Consider the following 21,502-nt stretch of genomic DNA (forward strand, 5'->3'; position numbering starts at 1 on the left):
TATTTTTAATTGTACTTAAAATTTCTGTGACCAGCCTGTTTTCACCCGGCCTGTTCTCAGATGCCCTATACAGACATTTTAGATCTGACCCCTTAATTCAACCTATTTTCAATGACATATTTAAAGAGGTCTGACAAATCTGAAATGTGCTCTAAGGCACATTGCAGAAATGTGTGGATATTTTTCTTGTATTTTATTTTTTTATGTATTTTGTGAATGATTCCTGATGCATGTCAGGTGTTAAAACACTCCAAGGAGAGAAATAGATAAAAAGGCAGACATTTTTGCTAAATGTCTTCAGTACTCTGGACTGGATAATTAATTCCTCCTCAGCAATTGGGAAAGTGTCCACAGTCCACATTCTTGGTCAGGACTGTATATTCTCAGTTAATAGGGAAGGGAAGGGAAAACTGGACGTCCTCCATCTGTAGTCAAAATGATAAAAAGTAGTCTGCTGCTGCACAGCTAGAGCTACTGATGCGGGCCAGTGCTAAATGTCATTTATCACCTCTTGGAATTGGAGTCTTCACAGAGAATCCTAAAGAGGAGGACATGCATTTGGAATAAAGTTTTTCTTTCCCATCAACTGCTACTATGCCATTTCACATGAAACAAAGACATAGTGTTTAGTTTGTAGTCTGCAATAATTTGTATCTTGAAAATTGGCTTAAATAAGCTGGCGGCTGCTGCTGCTGCTGCTGTAAGATTGATTTATATAGAACCACTGAACAGTTTGGATTAGAAGGGACCTTAAAAATCATCAAGTTTCGACCCTCTTTGCCATGGGCAGGAGCACTTTCCACTAGATCAGGCTGCTCTACATCAGTAGAAAAGGTAGTTTTTACTTTTAAGTTCCCAAGCTCAAGATAAAGAATGCTAATTCTTCATCTTTTTTGACTGTTTTTGTATTAGCTTTTATAATATTTTGAAGTCAAAAGTTAAATATTGAGGAAAACAAAAAATTCTTCAAAATCTAAAAGTATCCACAATATATGTTATTCCCTGTTGTATGTTACTGTGTACTAAGGAAACACTATTTTGATTTCAAATATACTGTATTCAAATATATATATGTTATATATTACATGTATATATACACACACTATACGAATGTATTTTTCTATTAAAAAAGTATAGAAATTGCTGGAGCTCAGGTTACCTATGCAATCTTTCTTTCTTTCCTTGAGTGCATGATAAACTTTAATTATAGGACAGTTTCCATGTTCCTCATGGGAGCCCTCCCTCACCCAGTCAGCACTGGAGGCTGGAATTTAAGCTGAAGGACCAACAATTTTGGCAGAAAATTTGGAGAAAAAGTGTTGCAATAGTAATGATATCTTAACACAGGAATTAGTTCACTGGAGAGAATTCCTGGTTTAAGGTTAGACAAACATCTGTGTGCCCAGGCAGCTTGGGGAAGGATCTCTTCAGCTTCCTTCCAGCCCTGACCTGTGTGGTTCATGGTGTACGTGAGCAGCAGGTCTGAGAGGGGCAGATTTTGAGAGTGAAATATGTCATCAGACATCCCTGCAGGTCATGTGTCCTTGCATCCACAGCCGAGTAGAAACACGAGATGAGTAGCTGGTGACAAAAAGTAGCGTGGTACTGAGGCCATGGTAGCACCTGCAAGGGTGTCCCTGCCTGGTCTGCAGGTTTGTTTAAGAAGGTGAGAAGGTGGGTATGGAGTGAGGAAGAAGAATGAAGGAAGAATGGGATAGAGGCTCATGATTAAAGGAATAGCTCTACCTATGAAACTATAGACTTACACCTATTTTTGCCACAAAAAACTTGGATAATTCATGTCAAGTTATTTAATTAATTGCCTCCTAAACAGTCACTAATTGTATGTTACTGACAAGCTAAGTATTTGACTGGAGTCTTGAGTCTAATTTATACAAGTGTTGTGTACACAGTGCTGAAAATTAGATCAACAGAAGTGGAGTTTGGAATTCAAGCAGTTGGGAAATCGAGCAGTAGATGTTGTAATTGGGTGACTGCCACTTTCTCACCTTTGTCTGTGTGTCTCAGGTCACCCACATAAAGCAGTGATTATAAAATGCCAGAAGTCACAGGTGTGGTGAAAATTAATTGACTGGCATTAGTAAAGTTCTTACGAGCATCATGACTATGACGATATTAATCATCCTCTCTTCAGGGCAGGATTTGAAAAGAGTTTAGGAGAGAGGTTTGGGGCCATGAAACGAGGCGAGAATAAAACACTGACTACACGGTAACTAATGATAACACTGTGCTGAGTAGATGACAACACTCTGCACAGTTGAAGATCCATCTGTGCTGTGAAGGACAACTTTGAGAAAATAGCATAAAATCATACAATGACATACTGTTCCATAATGCAGAGGCACGGTAATTCTTTTATTTCTTGAGTTGGTATTTCTTGCCTGTACTGCCTTGCCAGCAATCTTCCAATATAGATCTCGAGTGAATTTCCTCCTCATATGCACTTTGATAAAACATGAAAAATTCGATGAGGGCTGGAATCTCTATGTTCATCTGTCGCTTGGACACACTGGTGGCCCTGTCAGCCTGCAGCAGTGGGTGAATCCTGATTCAGAGCAGAGAGAGGTTACCCACTTGGCTGGAGCAGCAGGTAGCACTCACTAAAGAGGATCTTGTTTGTTGCCCATATACTCAGGTTATTTTCAGAGCAGAGGTGTGTACACCATGTTGTTAGGTCCGGGGAGGGAGGATTTTAGAGATTATGCCTCACCAAACCTACTGAGCGTGTGCAGACTACTTTCAGAAGCTTTTAACTGGACCAAATGTAGGTGGATTTTTGTGAAGGAGGGAAAATATTATTTCTAAGAGGAAAACGCTCTTTTCTTTGCCCTGGGAAATGTCAAGTGCTTTGAAAGTCTCAGATCATAGGAAAGCTAGAGAATTAAAAAAAAAAATTTAAAAAAATCCCAGTTAATTAAAAAATACTGAAGAGCTAGAGCTATATTTTCAACATGAAAAATTTGCAACATGAAAAATACTAATCCATTACTGTGATTGCAAGGAATAATGTCACATAGACTCCTACACATCAAATATTGACACAAGGCGTTATTATGACTTGAACTTTCCATTTGGAAAAGATTACAACTCTCTGATTCCTTACACCAGATCTTGTTTCTTAACAACGTGGAGTAAAGTACCTTGATGCTTTTCAGAACTGGGCTTACTTCAATGTGATAATGCATGAATCATCCACTTTAATTCTCTTTTAAAAAAAAAAAAAAAATAAAAAACTTTTTTATCTTCCACACTGGATCAGGTTTTTTCTTGCTGCACCATCTGCAGGTCCCCTCTTGCTGCTCAGTGTTGAACTGGAGCATTGCAGCAGCAGGTGGTTTAGAGAAGGCCTGCTCTGAGCAGACGTGCTCCTGGCTGCCTTCTGCCCAGGAGCCTGCATCACAGGAGGAACATTTCCCACCCATTTGCTGTGACAGTGTTCTCCTGCTCACTGCACAGCACTCTGCTCCTGCTGATGGGGCTCCAGGGGAGTGTGCAGCGGTGCACCCGGACACCGACGTTTGTAGCTGCTGCTTGAACGAGTGATGCCGTGCGCGTGGGAGCCAGTGTTTCCAAACATGCACACCATGTCTGGCTGTGGCCAGTGTGGTGGCAGATCCTGCTAAAATGTATACCAGGAGGACCTCTTGGTTATTAGGTGGTGTTTGTGTATCACACATGTATTATGTATTTGCACACTGACTGATGCAAGGTTACAGTTCAGTAGAGGAAACAAGGAAAGCCAGGTGAAATATTTGTACTCTGATGCTTTCATGCATTCCAAGAATTGGTATTTAGCTTGTGTCTGATATCTGGTACTTCAAGTTAAAATGGATGTTCTGCAAAACCTGCTATAAAAATTGCAACAAAATGTCTATACTGTGTAAATGGACACACATTTCTTTTTTCCAGCAAGAGGTGTTGCTAGTGTTCAAATCATTTTCACTGCTCAGAGCAGCTGCTCAGAAGTGGTGAGAATGTATTTCATCTAACAAATAGCTAATCCTAAATCATAGCTTTATTTGGGCCTTGACAAGAAGTAGCTCACTGTTTTATCTCTAGAAGAGAGTATATATTCCACAAGGAGGTTTTGGGGAGGAAATATGCCACTAGGCCATGTAATCTGTGAACTATTTTTCCTCCTACATGGGCTCTGCACTTCAGGTAGCAAATCTCAAAAGTTCATGCACAATGACCTCCACTGAAGGAATTGTTCCATAATTTTTTTAGTGTGAGCAATTCAAATGCACTTTTAAATGTGTGATTTGTAGTCAGCAACATGCTGTCCTTCTTATGCTGCATTTTTCTTTCTCTGTCCAGGAACCCAGTGGTAACCACACTCCTCCTCAGTTGTCTCCATCACTTAGCCAAAGCACTTTCACTACTGGTGGCTCCCTGGACGTTCCCCACATTATCATGCAGGGCGATGCAAGGAGAAGAAGAAATGAAAACTATTTTGATGACATTCCCCGCTCAAAGCTGGAGAGGCAGATGGCACAGGTAGGACTAAAACCGGTGCCGTTAAAAGGCTGGGCCTTACTGCTTTTGGTTACTGGGGTAATCCTGACCAGAGCAGTGGGTTGTACGTGAAGGCTGAGTGGTAAAGGTTGACAATTTTTCCAAGCTGTCTCTTCCAACTCTTTATATTTCAAAATAGTGTAAATTGATGTGTTGGTGCATAATTTCTCCTCAGAGGTAGAGGTTTGTGAGTGTTAAGATGCATGGAGGATGAGGTGAAGGTGGCTTCTGTGCACCAGAGTGTGCAATCTCCCCCCAGCACCAACTCTGCCCCTCGTTTTTGTAATTAGGTGCAGATTCCTGAAATTCTGAGCAACCTAGATAATAAAACTAAGCTTGCATCAGTTCACCGCTGGAAATTCAGAGGACTTGAAGGGTGATGATTGCTGCATTTATTAATGGGAAGGGTCAGCATTCTGCAAAACTGTGATCTGGGAATATATTTTGATTATTTTAAAAAAAAAAAATTAACTCTGCAAAAAATTATTTGAACAACAATAGACTCAACTGGATATTAAATCAAACTGTTCATGAAAGAAAGCCTAAAGTAGCCTTCGTCTCTAAATTTTTTTCACCCAACCACTGAAAAAGTACTGATAATTTTAAATTAAGCATACACTGAGTGATGCCACAGAACCATAGAACAATGTAGGATGGAAAAGACCCTTAAGGTCTTCTACCTTTAACTCAGCTCTGCCACGTCCACCACTAAACCATGTCCCAAAGAGCCACACCTACATGTTTTTTGAACAGTTCCAGGGGTGATGATTGAACCACTTACCTGGACAGCTCATTCCAATGCCTGACCACCCCTTCAGTGAAGAAATTTATCCTAACATTCAATCTAAAGTGCAGTAAATTATGCATGGACAGTCTGTTGGTGTTTAGAATGAGCTCAACTGGTTTTCAGTGATACCTATGACGATGAAAAAGAGCCAGGTCTTATGCTGCATGCTGGAAACAGGGCTTTGATTTGCTGTCAGAAGCAGATGGGCAGCCAGGCCAGTTCCTGGAGCAACTCATTCCACGAAGGAGCAGGTTGCTGCATGCTTCCCTGCATGAGGCTTCCCAGCAGTGTCTCTGCCTGCCACAACCCAAAATAGAGCCTCTGTCCAAAATTCAGCCTCAAAATGGAAACAGCTATGCAAATAACTGTATTATAATGAACAAAGGGCTGCAGTCTGTCAGCTAATTACATGAACAAGAAGTAATTAAATAAACAAACAAAACAAGGTGCTGCCATTACCTGGGAACACGGAAACAAATTAAATTCCATTTGTTCAGAGGACATTTCTAGGGAAGTGAAATTGCATTTGGTTGGGTGGGGCTGTTGCCTTGCCCTTTTTAAAACTAATTTTCTGCTATATAATCTTGTACAGAATTAAGGAGAAAGTTGCTGAGTGAATGAGCTTGTTTTCAAACCAAAGTCTCCTGGGCTTCTGTGGCAAGCATAATGTTCAGCTGAAGTCCACCAAGAAAAGACAAGTTTTTAACATGAAATATTTCTTGAAGGTTGTGAAATTTAGGTGTTTGAGCATAAAATGCACACTTGCTTGTGGCTGAATTCACCGGTTTGTCTAATTAGTTCATTTAGTCACTGTTCACAAATCCCTATACTCTCTACCTCTTTCAGTCACTAGCATTGAAGACAAAAAAAAACCCAAAAAAACCAAACAAAAACAAACAAAAAAATCCTATGCTAACAATTCTTTCTGACTCCATTTCACTCCTTTCTTTTACTGATATTCCCAAGAGGTATGACATACTCTCATAAATGACACTTGGAGATTTCCTTTGTGCTGTTGAATTCTGCATTTCCAGAAGGACTGATATGTTACATGTCCAAAGAGAAAACAGAGCAGTTATTACTTACACCACTCCAAACTCCTGTAGAACCAATTTAGTGCTTAGGAGATATTTTTTGTTGTTGGGATTTTTTTGAGGTGATGGGTGGGTGGGTGGTTTCTTGGGGTTTCTTTTTTGCTTGTGTTTTTGGGCTTTTTCGTTGGGTTTTTTTTCCCCCTGTTGTTGTTGTGGGAGTGTGTACCCACTGAATGAGTGATTTCAGTGCCTTCTGTCTAATTTTAACCACTGAATATAGCTGTCATCCTTTGGGACTCCAAAGGGGAAAATGGATTCAGATGAAATCCATAAAACCGTGGTTTGTGTTGTTCCCTGAACTCCAATCTGTTTGAAGTCTTTTTCAGCTCTGCCCCCAAATTCTGCATTCCTGATGTATGTAAAATTCCCTTTGACTTTAATGGGAAAGTCAATGACTCCCTCTGGTGATCATTCTCAATAAATTGGACTCACCCCATTAAGACGCTAATCAGGGATTTCTTCAAATATTCTAGCCCAAAAATAGATTCTTAAATCTATTTTGTGCAATGTGTGCTCTGCCAGAATGAACTATATTTCCTTCATCCTTTCCCCCCAAAGCCCCTTAGAAATTAAAAGTGAAATAATTGTTTCTGCAAAATAAAGGAGATCCAAATGATTCTTAACATGGACCTTCTGCTCTGAGTGTTGTGGGGTTTCTTGGGTTTTTCTTTTATCTAGCAACTTTCTCCTTGCAGTTTGCTGGTTCCTTTGGCTTGTGTCAGATCAGCAGCAACTTCTAAACTGATACCAGTCCAGCTTCCCAGATAGAATACTTCTTGCATACAGAACGATCGAGAGGGATTATTGGAATTGCTTTGAGAATGTTCTCTTGTCTTAACCCTTTCTTTGCTAGGCTGTTTGCATGCTGCTGAATGAATCTGCATGTTGACTGGATGCTTGTCCACAAATGTGCATAAAGACATCTTGGATGCTGTGATGTTTTGGAAGTGTTTTAGGTGTGTTCTTGATGATGAGATTAATGGGCATTTTTATGGCCTTGAAGAGAGAGGCCAACATGGTATTGTGAACTTACTTATTGTACTACTTTAATGAATTTCATTTTAGTCTTATTCTAACATTTTTAAAATATCTTACTCTTAATTCAAAATCTAAAATCTGAAGATTTTTTTGATGAAACTGGATGTTTCCATCTTTATAATGGCCTGTGTTTTCCATAAAAACTGTTACAGGGAGTCATCAAGCGTGTTGATCTTTGCATCAATCAACCAGTATTTCTTAAACAATGAGCACGGCAGCTTAAATCTGTTTTCCTTTGATGTGCTAGATGTGTTTAAACAGTTCTCTGAACCGTAATCAAATCTGCTTGTAAGTAATACAACTCTTTGTTTCCTGGAGGAAGCACTGATTTAAATTTACTTAATGTGGGTGGTTTTGTCTCAAGGCCAGCGTGTACCTTCATTTACAGTTCCCTAGCAGACTGTTTGTGACCTAAGGGGAAAATCGAATAATAAACAATGAGTCTAACCAATTTAGATTCCCCAATGGAATTGGTTTGGTCATCCAACCCCCTGGTTGATCATCCATCTCCGAAAGTCTGTGATGTCTGGTTGTATAAATCATAACTGCCAAGATGGTAATACAGAAGGCTGTGAGATGGTTTGTTTTCCAAAAAAAAAGGACAAAAAAAATCTAGGAAGAAATGAGTAGTGTGAGTCATCATTAGCTGTGGATGTTGAATTTTGAGCCTGCAAACTGTAGGTTAGTATGATCAAATTAACGTAGTTTAAAATAGCTGAGGTTGTTCTTAAGATTGCCTGAACCTTTAAAATAGAACTCAAATCATGCAGGCAAAGCTTGAGTACTTTGGAACCAAAATCGGTAGGAGGAGGAGTCCCATTGAAGGGATTGGGCTCTTCATTCACCCCTGAAATAGGTGCAGGGAAGAACTTTGGAGGTTGAAAGGAATCACAGCCAAGTTCATTAAGAGACATAAGTTAAAACGTAGCCTTTTTAGGATTTGCAATTCTCCAGGCAGGAGAGAAGCTTTAGGTACTAGCTGGAAGCATATTCCAGACTGCCAGCCCCGAGGCAGTGGCTATTTATTGTGCCAGCCAGTGGCAGATGGTGCTCTTAGCCACTCTGGTCCATCAGACCTCTTGCCATGGTGCTCCAAGCTCTGCACCCTGCCCTGAGCCAGGAGCGAGGGCCAAAAACATCTTTCCCATGGCAGGAATGCAGGGAGGTGCAGGAAGCACCCCTGTCCATGGCAGTTCTTGCAGGAGGAGAGCTGGGACAGGCTTCCCCCAATGCTGTCACACACCTTCTCCATGGTGCTGAGGCTGTGCAGAGCTCTGTCCTTTGGGGAGGAAATGGGCAGGAGCCTCGCTGGGGCTCTGGGGACAGCCCCAGCCTGTGTCTGCCTCTGGGAGCACAAACTGGGAGTGAGTCAGAGTAAGCTCTCTAGTAGGATAAACCTGGGCATGGCCCATATGGGGGCACCCCAGAGAGCGGTGATGGAAGGAGGAACTCTTTTAGTATCTGAGAGACTTGAAAAACTTATTCACAAAGGCTGACAGGAGAAGTTCATTCCCAGAGTTACTGAACTCAGACTTAATTTTGAAAGCCTTTCTAGGTTTTTTTTCAGTCTGAGGTCTCTTGCTAATTTTTTTAATTTTTTTTCTTTTTTTTTTTTTTCCTAAAATGCAAGATAGTTTAAATGCAAGGTCATTGTAATGACTGCACAGTAAGTGAAGTAAATCTGTCCTGATTGCTGGGATTCTGCCATTTAGCATTATTTTCTAAGATACAATAATTCATTGCTGGGTTAGGATTGATATGCAGGGGACAATCATTTAAATGGATTTAGTACAAAAGATCCTTTACCTACAGAAGAGGAGAAATGTCATAAAAGCAAAAAACAGAATTAGCAAAGGCAGGTTTATATTAAAATTGTGAAATCATTTTGCTTCTTTCTGAAATAATACCTTCAACTCAGCAATGTCTTCCAAATACTTCACAGATACTAATGCATTTATATTTCCAGTGCACTGTGGGGCTGTGATTTTAAATCATATTTTCCATTTTTCAGTTAGGAAAGCTGATATACAGGGATGTTGCAGGTTGAGTGAGATGACATAGAAAGTTTGAAGGAGCCAAAAGTAAAGAAGTCATATTTAGTTTTGTAACTTTAAACCACCACAATAGAAATTTTTTTTTTTTTTGTTTCATGTTTGTTTTCCCATCTTCTCTGCTTTTGAAGGATTTAAAGATTACTATGACTGAGGAAAAAATACACCTAAGAGAATACTGGGGTGTAAAATGAGATTATCTAAGAAGCAATGAGGAAGGATTTTTTATCAATGGTTGAAATTACTCATGAAATAACAGAATTCTTTACTAGTAGATTTATGAAGCAATAAATACAAATATATGGTTGAATAGATTCATTATCTTTTTACTTCTCTGGCTACTTATTTCCATTTTTTATAAGCACAAAATAGTTTATGTTGTGAGGATAGACAGCTATCTAAAAAAAAGTCAAATCCAAAGAAAATGCTCTAAGGCTCATATTTTAGGTGCATTATATTTTTAATATGGAAAGATGACTGAACTGTGAATACCTTCAATTTAACACCAAAAGAAAAATGCTTAACTAAATCTATTGCTGGCAGTTGTATTTGTAATTCACATAGATACAAACACCGTAGGTGGCTGTATCTTGATCTGTACATTTCAGCTCGTTTTCATCCATAGATCCCTTGAGAATTATGTGTTTCATAGAATCATAGAACCACCACTGGGTTGGATCATCTTGTTCTAACCTCCCTGCTCTGAGCAGGGACAACTCCCACTAGAGCAGGTGTTTCAAAGCCCCATCCAGCCTGGCCTTGAACACTTCCAGGGATGGGGTATCCAACACCTCTCTGGGCAATGGACAAGTACACTGTTAAAGACACTATAAGAAATCTACTTAATTTCTGCCTGAATTGAGAGAGAGAATTTTTTCAGTAATGTTACAGAAGCTAACATTTTAGAACTGAATTTATGTGAGGTGGATCATACCTACAAGATGCTTCAGCAAATCAAATTAAGGAAGCTGCTATTACATTTAATATTAACGATCCAAACTTTAGCCATAAATACTACACCAAGAAAAGTTAATTAATGTTCTTCATAATTCACCATTTTTCACACTCAGTCTCTTGAACTAGAAGGTCTACACTGAAAAGATTGTATGAAAACTGAATTTTGATACTTAACGTTTACGTTTTTGATCTGCTGGAAGAAAGTTGTATTTAGAGTTTGGGGTGCTTTCCTGAAAGAGCTTTTTTGTTGTTTGGGGGTATTTTTTTGCAGAAAGCTAGATACCCACGGTCCCATAATCTTCACTGGTGTTTGTGCAGAAGTTTATATCCTGTCTGCAAGGCTAAGAAGCTGGGGTGCACTGAAAGCTGGCAGCACTAGCAGAAGGGGTATTGTCAATGAGAAGGAGCTCACACCTATCACCCACTTCTTAACTTCAAGAGAGCCAGTCCAAGGGGGCCTGTTGCTGCCTGGAAATTTTCATGTAAAGTATTTTCAGGAGAAGCAGAAGAAATACACCACTGCAAAACATGTAATTCTACTAATAAGAAGTGATATTTTGAGTTTCTGCTTCTCTAAAATAAATACAAATTTCAAATTTCACTCTTCATCTCTGAAGATTTTTTTTCTGAAGAAGAATTTTCAATTATTTCTGTTAGTAAGGCAAGCTCTCCCCAGAGCTTTGAGAACATTCAGGGATGCAGCATCTATTTTTATTAAATACCTGAGGGTTTTTATATAGGAGAAAGAAAATTCAGCAGAAGGCCACCATTCAGATGGTTGGGAGCTGAAGCAGCTGCCCTCCAAGGAGTCTGCACAACCAGGGCTGGCTGGAGAAAACGTGGCTTTGGGTACAAAAACTAAAAGAGGGACTCTGGACACCACAAGGAACTTTCTCCCCATATGGACAGGCAAGCAGGGGGACAGGTTGTTCACAGAGTCTGTCCAGTCTCTGTCCTTGAGGTTTTCAAGACCTGACAGGATGAAGCCCTGAGCAATCTGGTCTCATCTCACACTTGTTCCTGCTTTGAGCTGGAGTTGGAGTGGAGCTTTCCTGAGCTTCCTTGAAGCATGAATTATCCTGTGATTTATATACTTATTCTTTTGAAAGACTGCTCTATCTACTTTGAAGTATAGTGAAACTTTCAGATCTTTTTTGACCTCCCCAAACCTAAATCACTTTGCTAATTTATTTGCCATTTTATTTCTCTGTGTAATCCTACTAAATTTCATCTGACTGATCTGTAGCTCATCAGGTCTGTTTTCACTTCTTATCCTGTTCTGAGAAATCCCTCACTTCTGGATCCTCCTTAGAGAGCACTGGCACACCTCCAAGCCACAGCATGGAGCAGATCCTTGCAGATTGCCTCAACATGTTCAGTCCATTTGTGCTTAAATACCAGTAATCATTCTCGAGACATGCTGCATCAGGAGTCACACAGTGTCCAAGCCTTGCTCTACTCCTTGCTGCTGCTGATTTAATTGACCAGTTTTCCAGCACAGGAAGGAAATTTGATCTGAGATGATTCATACTGAAGAACTTAATTTTGAAGAACCTCTTTATGAGCATCTTGAATTTTTCTTGGCACATAGAAGCTGCCTTGGTAGCACATGGCAGGCAATATTACACTTTTTCTTTGTTATTCTCAATAATGCATGCATAGATGTAAATATACACATGCATACATATATTCCTGAGTGCTTATTTCAGATGGCCAGGAGCAATGTCAGAAGCTCATGAGAACCACCCCTTGATGGTTGCTGGATTTTTAAACATTTCTAGTCACTTACTGGTCCCTGCAGTTAGGCTGGCTGTAACTTTCTGAACCTTCCTTTTCTCCCACCTTAAATATTCTTTCAGCACTTCTTTGGTCCTTTAGTTTCTTCCATGACTTTTCAAGGATAATTACTCCTAATTTAGGTAAATCTTTAACATCTCCTAAGATGCCATTGAGTGAAGCTCATTGAGCTGTCATGAATACATCTGCACTGCCTTCCACCCTGGCTCCTGCTCCTCCTGTGTGTGCTGTCCAGGTATTCTTTTCTGCCACTTTCCTCTCCTTAGAAAGCGTATGATTTCTATGATCAGTCTTACAGTTACTTTATTTCTTCAGCCATGCTTCCCTAGTCTATAAGGAGGAAGCCTAAAATTTTCCCTGGATAATTCTTTTCACCCTTCCTTTGCCCCTCCTGCCTGTCAGAGTTGCATTCCACCGTGGCTAGACAGGGAAACCTTTTATGCATGGGACACTGCAAAAAGAGTATGATAGCAGAGTCTTACTGTCACATCACTTGTGTTATATAAGTGATAAGTGTTTTGGGAAGTATTAATCTTTTGGGAAGTATTAAGATAACAGCATGTTTGGTACTAATCAGATGCTATTGTTTTGCTCTTCTTTGCCATATTATATTACTTAGGAAAATGTTCTTCATTAAACTCTTTCACCTCTGTGAACCTCTGTGTCAGTAGTATTGGGTGCCCAAGTGTATTTCTGTTTATTGTAGTGGAAGTGTATGCACAAATTGAATTCTTTAGGGGTTTTTTTGAGAGCATATGTTTTGGGAGCTGAAAATTGCAAGTATTTGAAGCCTAATCCCCATTCTTCCTTCTACTGCCTAATTTTTTGGCCTCAGATAATCACTTAACCTTTTTCTTTGCCTTCCTCTCCACCACAGGGATATGCAACTTTAGGTAATTCTCCTAGGCATTTCATACTTCATTACAAATTTAAAGTACTTTGAAGATATAAAATATATATATAGTAAATGCTAAATATTTCTACAATGGTGCAAGGAAAAGGTTGATTTCTGAATTTGAATTCATTACCATTACCATAAAATTAATGTTCCATCTGCAATGCATTTCAGTACCGTAGTCATTCAAACATTAATGAATACAAAAATGAGTAATGAGTTTTGCACTGCTGCCCTTTTGACTGGGCATTGGTGGAGTTGTGGGAAATTCTCAGTCTCTGCTGGTCTGCTTGATTTATTGTTGATTGTATTTAAAGATGGTTTCACTTAAACCTAGATCCTTCAAACCTTTATATCTGGAGGTAGATCTGATTATTGAGGGAAATTGACTTGAACAGTCCTTGAAGCACATACTCAGACCCAAAACTTGTGTGCTTCCATTTGGGAGAAGATGGGCTGGGGAGGGAGGGGCAGGATGTGTACCATTGACAAGTGTAGGAGAGGATTAATTCCCTGCCTTCTTTTTAAATGGAGCATCTTGAAGCCTGGGCACACACGTGCTGCAGGGTTACCTGTCTCTGAGTTAGCACCAGGGAAGCTGAAGGACTGAGCTGGCTGAGGCCCCATGCCAACCCCTAAAAGCAAGTCCTCAAGAGGGACAGGATTTAAAGGCACACTTAATTTTATCTCAAGAATATCATGGTCCTGAGGAGTGGCTGCACGACATGGCAGCATTGTGGCAACCCCTTGCCAGTGCTGAGGAGAAATAAAACATCTGCCAGCATGCAGTATCCTGCTGCATCCCTTACTGCATTCAGCACCTCAGTGTGTACAAACAGCAGTGCAGTCAATTTTCTTGACTACCTTAATTACCAGATGCTTGGGCATGCTGCAGCAGTGTGGAAATGCCTTCTCTTTGCTCTTCTTTTGAAAAGCAGAGGCACAATCTCATGCCATGGATTCCTATTCAGAAATCTTCCCCTCCTCAGCAAACAGATAGAGGCATCACAGCGATGGGTATGGCCAGAGCATCCAGAAGTCAGTTTGCTTGATGTACACAGAAAAAGGTCATTGCTAAGCACTAGTGCAGTGTCCTGTGGATGGCACAGCAGCAGTAGCTGCAGCAGTGTTTTGCTGCTGGCCTTGCACTGAGACTGTGTTCATCACATGGACGAGGACTAGTTTGTAGCAAGTTGCAGGGGATGAGGTAGAAGACTGAATAAAAATCAGTTTTAATTAGCTAATTCTATGAAAATGTAGAGCCCTGCACATCATGAAGGAGAAGCAAGGAACTTTGAAAACAAGATGAGGGAGGAATTAACCACATTTGTGAAAGTTTTAAAATTACTGAAGCTGGAGGAAGGGATGTGTGATTGTGCATTTCAGATGATGAAGGAAATAAGGGACAATTAACAACATTAGACAGCCACCAGGCTGTCTGGCAGTGCTCTGCATTCAGTCCTGAGGATGCCAAGCTTCCCTGACACTAAACAGAAGTGGTAACTTATTCTGTCACCAGCCAGGCAGCCAGGGTGCAGGCTACAAAAGGTAAGATCAAGAGTCATATTTTAAGAAGACTTGCACTTCATCAGGTTGATTTGAGCATTAGTGCTAAATTCCTGCTGCTGCTGCTAACAAAAAAACAGCAATGCACATTCTTGATGCTGTTAAATTACTGATAAATTATTTGCTATCTCTTCTGGATGCTGCAGTTGCATTTTTCATGTCTGTTTATTGCCTTTTGTTGCTGCCTGCTGAAGATAGCGTGGGAAGATCCTATGTCTGATGCTTTGTTTTAGTTGCCTGGCTACTGTAAAATGTTATCTTAGCTTTTGCTGAGGTGCCACAGATGCTTTATTAATGATTGTCCAAACAGGGAAATATATAAAAGATGCTGGTGAATGCTGTGCTTGCCTAGTTCTGCTGCTTTTGCTAGAGATGCTACAATATGCTTACTTTGCTTCGCTAATACAGATTGTCTGTACAATAATGTAGAGGGTAGGCTGAAACCTTTCATTTACACACTGGGGTCATGGTCAATGCCAAAGGTAATATTATCTGTATCTTAGTATGTAAAAGAACTGTTGTTGGAAGGAGATGGTGGGCAGCTGCTTCACTAAATTGCAATGCATTCATTTCTGGTAATTGTTTTAAAGAAAATGTATTTTTCCTACTGATTGTGTTGCCAGTTTTTTTTTTTTCCCTTCCTTTCTCCCTGTGAATGTCTCCAACAGAGAGAAATTTAAGTCTCAAAACTTACTTGGGACATTGACTTCAAACTTCTTCCCTGCCAAAAACTGAAAGTAACTAGTATTTCTTCTGCTCTAGGCAGTTTCTACTTATGCTTGCATAACTTTATCTCTTTACATCATAAGCACTTCTGACTAAATTGTTTTCTTCTACTCACGGTCTGAAACCTCTTCTAAAGTTTCTGAATAAGCTATGTTCCTTTTCAGTCGGTCCAAAAATATTTTGTCAGCAAATAAATAAAATAATTACTTTTTACAACTGTTTTACTTCCTTCTTTAGTATTATTGCAAGCCTTTTCTTAATTAATCTTGCCTTTTGGCAGTTGCAGTGCGTTAATATTGACAAGATGAGATACAGTTTTCTGTTTATATTAGCAGTCTTCGGTCTGTGAGATCTGGACCAACCAGAATGCAGGATATCCTTTCTCATCGATTCATCAGGTTCATAATGTAAGACACAGCGATAAATGGCTATGTTGTCACTCTATGGATGTACAGTCTGTTGCCTTGGTGTTATCTGCGGGTGTCGTGTCGCTGAAATGACGAAAGCAGTCCGTACCTTGTCCTCGCCCTGTGCGGGGACCGTGTGTGCGCGCATTGGTGTGTCGTGCCGTGTGGTTGGCGTGTGTCGGCTCCGTGGTGTGCGTTCCTTCAGGACAGCCAGCAGCTCGGGGGGAGCTCGGAATTCTGGTCCTCGTGTGTTTGTTCGCTCCCTCTTGCCAAGCGGGAAACCAAAGTGTGAACGGCTGGGTTTGCACGGTTTGGCCCCGCCGTGTGTCTCTGTGTTGGTCTGTAGGCCTTGCCCGGCTGAGGTGACACGCTGCCTTGGCAGGGGCACTTTGGGGGTGCCACGCTGATGGTGCCCTGGGTTTTTGTCACTTCTGGGGCAGTCACAAGCGCTGTGTACGTGAGAGCAAACCTGCTGATCCATACTGCAGTGGGGTAAGCACGACAGCCTGTTGTTCAGCGCAGCATTTGGGAGCAGCTGTAGATTTCTCCTAATTCTGACACCCCTTCTTGGAACATTTCTGCCAGAGAGGGGTCATTTTGGCTACCGAGCTTCAGAACTATTTTAAATCTGAAGTACACCATGAACTTGTTTCCATTATTTCAAAAGCCAAACATTTAAGGAGCTAAAAAATTTGTCTTCCTCTAGGAATTAAAACAAAAGCAAATAATGAGGATTCGACTGGTCTGCAGAACATTTAAATTTTTCACAGGGAAAAAATGATAAATTTTTCAGCCAGAACTGTTGTATCCATGTGTGCTCCAATTTGTTGTTGTCATGGTGACTAATACACGTTGCCATAACCAGGCATGAGGCTTAACAGGTGAAAAGTTAGAAGATGTGGTCCTTGTTAAAAATAACTGCATTCAAACCACTCAAAACCAGGCCTTCTTGGGGTTTTTTTCTTCCTTTTAGCATGGAGGCTTTTCAACTTGACATTTTTATAAAAAGATGAGGGAGGTGTTAGATTTTTATAGAAGATTTATTGAGGTTACTTCTTATCTGCGACTATCTCTGCATCCAGGTGCCTTTAATATGAGTCAAATACACTTCTCAGAGAATGGGATGAGGTAGGAAAATGTGCAGCAATTGTAGAAAAAATTATAGAGAAAATAATAGCTGCAGTCTGCTTCTGTAGCTCATTTGACATCAAGCATCCAAACCTTTCTAGAGAAGTGGGTATCTGCCCGTTTTTGGGGTTAGAAAACACTGCAAAAGCACAAGATATTGTTCTCTAAGACTATTAAAAGTTGTCATTGCAAAACAATTGAATCCTTACCCCTCTGGCACCTGCCTTGAGACCATTTTCTGATTATAAATTCTTTATCTGCAAAATGTGGAGCAAAAAAATCTTTTTCATGTTAGCTGAGGCCAGAGAGAGGAAAGGTGCTGGTTAAAGTCATAGGGAGGTTAGAATACTAAACCACAGGCAGTACAGCAAAAACCATGTGATAAATTGCACAGCTGTCTGATGAGCTGTAAAGTTAGATGAGGAAGAAATTATCTCTCGCCTTTCTACTTCATCAGAGAGATAAATATCTCCATCCGTATATTGTGTCATAAAAAATACATAAGCTTAAATGTTTGATTATTCCTTATAATTGCAAATTAAATATTCAAACCAGAAAATCCTTATCCTATCATATCTATTTTTAAAACTTAAATCAAACATTATAGTTGGTCTTGCACAGCAATTTATGAACGCTTCTGTACTGCTTGAAAAGTGTATTAGGTCCTTATGAAGGACCTGAATCTCAATACATCACCCATAAATTGTTCCACATCAGCTCCTCAGATTTTGTACTACTAGTAATTTATATTTTTCCACCCCAACTTGAGCTTTGTGGTTTCAAGCCTTCTCTAGGCCAAAGATGGTCCTATTTTGTATTTTTCTTGACTTTAGATGTCATCATCACATCCTAAATCTCAGAATTTCAGTATCTGACTAGAGATAGTCAGCTGAGAAGCTCCCTTTCTTCTTGGTGAGGTTTTCAGACATGTATTTATGAGTGTCTTTGGCTGTCTAAATCTTGTTTAAAAGCTTTTCTTCCCTAAAGAGAAAAAAAAAAAAAAAAAAAAAAAAAGGGAAAGGAAATTGCAAGGGGAATATGTAATAGGAATTACACTTCTAAAAATCTTCATGGGTCTGGGCTTTGGAGACTATCCTGTTACAACTCAGTCTAAATAGGTTATGAATACTAACAGTGATACTGTTTAAAAGTTTAAGGAGTTTGGTAAGAAACAAAAGGAAAGGAAACTGGGAGCCACTTCTGCTGAATATTAAAAAAACACCTATGATACAGCTGTAGAAGAAAATTTTGACTGTGTATAAATTTTATATAAATTTTGACTGTATTCTCCATCCATCATAATAATCTATAGCTATGTGTTTAATTTTATGCACTTTTCCTAGTAGCTGCTCCCTTTACAAGACACACTGAAATATGTGAAAGTCCTCCAGGGGCAGTGGTCTGTCAGGAAGAGCAGAAATCCTGTATGTCTGCATTCCCCTAACCTCAGCTCTACTGCATGTTTAGAACATCCTAGAGATATATATAGCAATCTTGGCAATTCTGTTTTGTGTAATTTAAAAGGAGTAGGTAGTAGGATGATTATATTTATAGAGCATTCAATGGGTAAAAACATGGTCTCCACACAGTCCCACTCTGTCTCATACACTAGTTTTATTAGCCTGGTTGAAGATTATTTCTCATTTCTTTATAAAATTGAGCCAAAACAAGAGGTAATCATTGTTCCCCTTTCTCTGCCCTTTACAGACAGAAAAAATGCATTTCTCTATGCTTTTCATGCTTAATGTGCAAAAGGGAAACAAACTATAAAATTATGTACTCATTTTTCTCCTTATGTACCCTGTTTAATCTGCCAGTGCAGTCCCTCTCCTGCAGGTGAGGAAAGCCACCTGCTGAGCAGTGCAACAGAAGGCTTTGGAGCACTACCCCTGGCCACTTGCTCAGTAGAAGTTCTGGTCCTGCCTCACAGCCATCCCTGTGCTTCCTTGGTAGAGAGACCAGTGGTCAGAAGATGTACTTCTGTAGCTTTTCTGTCCTGAATTTACTCCCTGTCCATACTTTTGCTAAATGGCCAGGATGTATCTCCTGAGCTCTGCTTCCTTCCACAGAACATGCAGGAGTGTTAGGAGGGAAAAAAAGAACTGAATCAAGTGCTGTGTTAGCTGTGGCCTTGAACAGATCATAAGAGAGCTGAGCACACTGTGAGAAGTGGTGATGGGTGCAATCCATCTTCTCTTGTTGTCAGACAAGCTCCACTAATAAGGATGCAGATCCTTGCCCCTTGTAATATGATGGAAATCTTATTTTATAAGAAGAACTGCCTCTTAAAGAAATCAAATTCCCACTTCAGATTAAATAAGATAGAAAGTTTTTATGCATTAGTGGCCAGAAGGATTCACTTTTGTGGATGTAAACTGACAAAAATAGGAGCAACTGCTCCTGCTTCTTTCCTTTCAAAACCTAATGCTGAAGTCATATCCATGGCATATAGGCAACTTAACTAGGCAAAACAGAAATTACATTACTGTGTAACTGGTAGATTTACTAATGGTGCCAACAGTAACTAGGTTTGACTTGTTTTACCATGTTCTCCTGCTTGAAGTTGCCATATTGGCAGGGTAATGTTGATGTTTCCAGATTTATCTCTTGCTTTTCATTGCAAAGTTGTGCAAATGCGTGTCATTTCGTTATTTTGTGACACATGAAAATGATGTACTTGTTCTGTTTACTCTGTCCTGACTTAATTAGTAAGATGTGATAGTTTGCTACACTTTGAATGTCTTCGATAAGACTTTTTTCATGTGTTTTTGATGCCTAACTTCTTTTTGCTATAAAAGTCTAAGCTTCTAGCCACGTTCTGTGTGAAATGCTGATGACAATTCCTTGTCAGCTTCAACACTTATTTTAACAAAATGACATACATAGAAAATGCACAGAGATAAGTGCAGGTAAAGAAAGAAGTAGCATAATCCAAACTGAAATAATCATATAGGAAAGGGTGAAATAGTTGGAGAGAGAATGGGCAGGAGAAGGAGGAGGATCAGGAAGAACAAGTGTAATTGCAAAAAGACAGAGTTGTGAGAAGAGGGAAATTGAGAGGCAGTTCAGACCGGACAGGATAGGTGAGAAGTGGGGGTGGTGGCAGAGGGAAGGGGGCTTAGGAGGAGGAGAAGCCCATCCATGGGTCATTTTCAGTTCAAGTGAGCTGACGCACAGGCCTGCAAGGGGCCCCTAAGGAGACGGCAGTTCAGGTCCTATGGAGCCATGATCAAATATACACAATGACAGGTGAGACCCAGAGCAGCACTGCCAGGCTGGGGACATTCCTGTCCTGATGCCTGCCCTGGCTCTTTTGGAGGGAAGAAGAGCATGCTGCGAAGGGGTTTGGCAGCAAACTGCACTCCTACCTGTGTTCTCTGAGGGCTTTGAGGAAAGAGAGGAGATGACACCTCAGAAAGGCAATCTCCTATATCAATGAGAATGATGAATGTGGAAGGGCAGTATTAGTACCTCCACAATGAAGCATCAAGAGAAGGTGATCAAAGTAAATAATTCGCAGAGAGATTAAAGAATGCCTCGTGTGTTTGAAGAATGTATAATAAGTCTTCAGATCAAAGCAAAGTCTCTGTTATTTAGCCATTTAGGAAAGTTAGTTATTGGTTATGTGTGCCAGATAATGGAAGGCATATTAACTGTGCAGAAAAGCTTGTAAAACACATAGCAGAATTTGTGAAAGGCATTTTCATGCATCTCATGATTTTTTTCAAGTGCTCTCATCCTCATATATGTATTGTAAACACTTATTTTTAGGGAACATTTCCGGTGTCTAATGATTTTATTCTCAAAGCAAAGAGATTTAATTAAAGCCTCATTAAACACTACAGTAGATGACTTTGGATTATAAATTAAACCATGAAAAATGTTGTAGGAGTTGTGTTCCCTTATTTTAGTAACATGGCTCTATGTGTAGAAAATAAATCCTTGTTAATTGAGCACAAGAGTGGAGGGCTACTTTATAGTGAAATTGCCTGCACATACTCTTACATCTTGAACAACTGTGGTTTTCAGACAGGAGACTGGGGAGAGCCTTCAATTACCTTGAGACCTCCAAATGAAGCCACAGCATCAACGCCTGTACAGTATTGGCAACATCATCCAGAGAAACTCATCTTCCAGTCATGCGATTATAAAGCATTTGTAAGTGTTGATAAATTCAGTGGTTTGATTTGGGGTTGATATATTAAACTTGGATTTTGATAGGCTGTTGTGTTTTACTTTCATTTATAATACTTTTTTAGTCACTTTTGGAAACAGGTTACTACTTCTGAAATATAGTAATTGTAATAAATGAGAAACAAGGATGCACAGTACTTTTTTGCTATGAATTGTGTGATATATTGCAGTCCATGTGGCATTAATGTTAGAGAACAGGCACTAGTAAGTGGCTAAGTGTTGTTGAAGTGAGCTCCTACTTTTCATCTCTTAAAAATCGCATGTCTCTGAAAGAATAATAAAACATGATATGGGATCCTTATACCTACCTTAATGCTCTGTGCACA

The 21,502-nt window shown here is 39.9% G+C and overlaps 1 protein-coding gene across 13 annotated transcripts in view; it reads left to right on the top strand.

Annotated features, from left to right (window-relative positions):
• ANKS1B (ankyrin repeat and sterile alpha motif domain containing 1B) overlaps positions 1 to 21,502 on the top strand; it is a 412,251-nt gene that overhangs the window by 362,881 nt on the left and 27,868 nt on the right. For 7 of the 13 annotated variants that reach the window (XM_086885846.1, XM_086885844.1, XM_086885845.1 and 4 more), the window contains 2 exons: positions 4,339 to 4,518; positions 21,012 to 21,140. In XM_086885846.1, coding sequence (XP_086741972.1) covers positions 4,339 to 4,518; positions 21,012 to 21,140 — 309 coding nt within the window. Of the gene's footprint in view, positions 1 to 4,338; positions 4,519 to 15,779; positions 15,855 to 21,011; positions 21,141 to 21,502 lie in introns of all 13 variants that reach the window. The other 6 variants (XM_086885843.1, XM_086885840.1, XM_086885842.1 and 3 more) reach the window with 2 other exon arrangements.

The sequence above is a fragment of the Cyanistes caeruleus genome, chromosome 4 (assembly GCF_971803275.1).
Source record: "Cyanistes caeruleus chromosome 4, bCyaCae1.hap1.1, whole genome shotgun sequence".
NCBI classification, from domain to species: Eukaryota; Metazoa; Chordata; class Aves; order Passeriformes; family Paridae; genus Cyanistes; species Cyanistes caeruleus.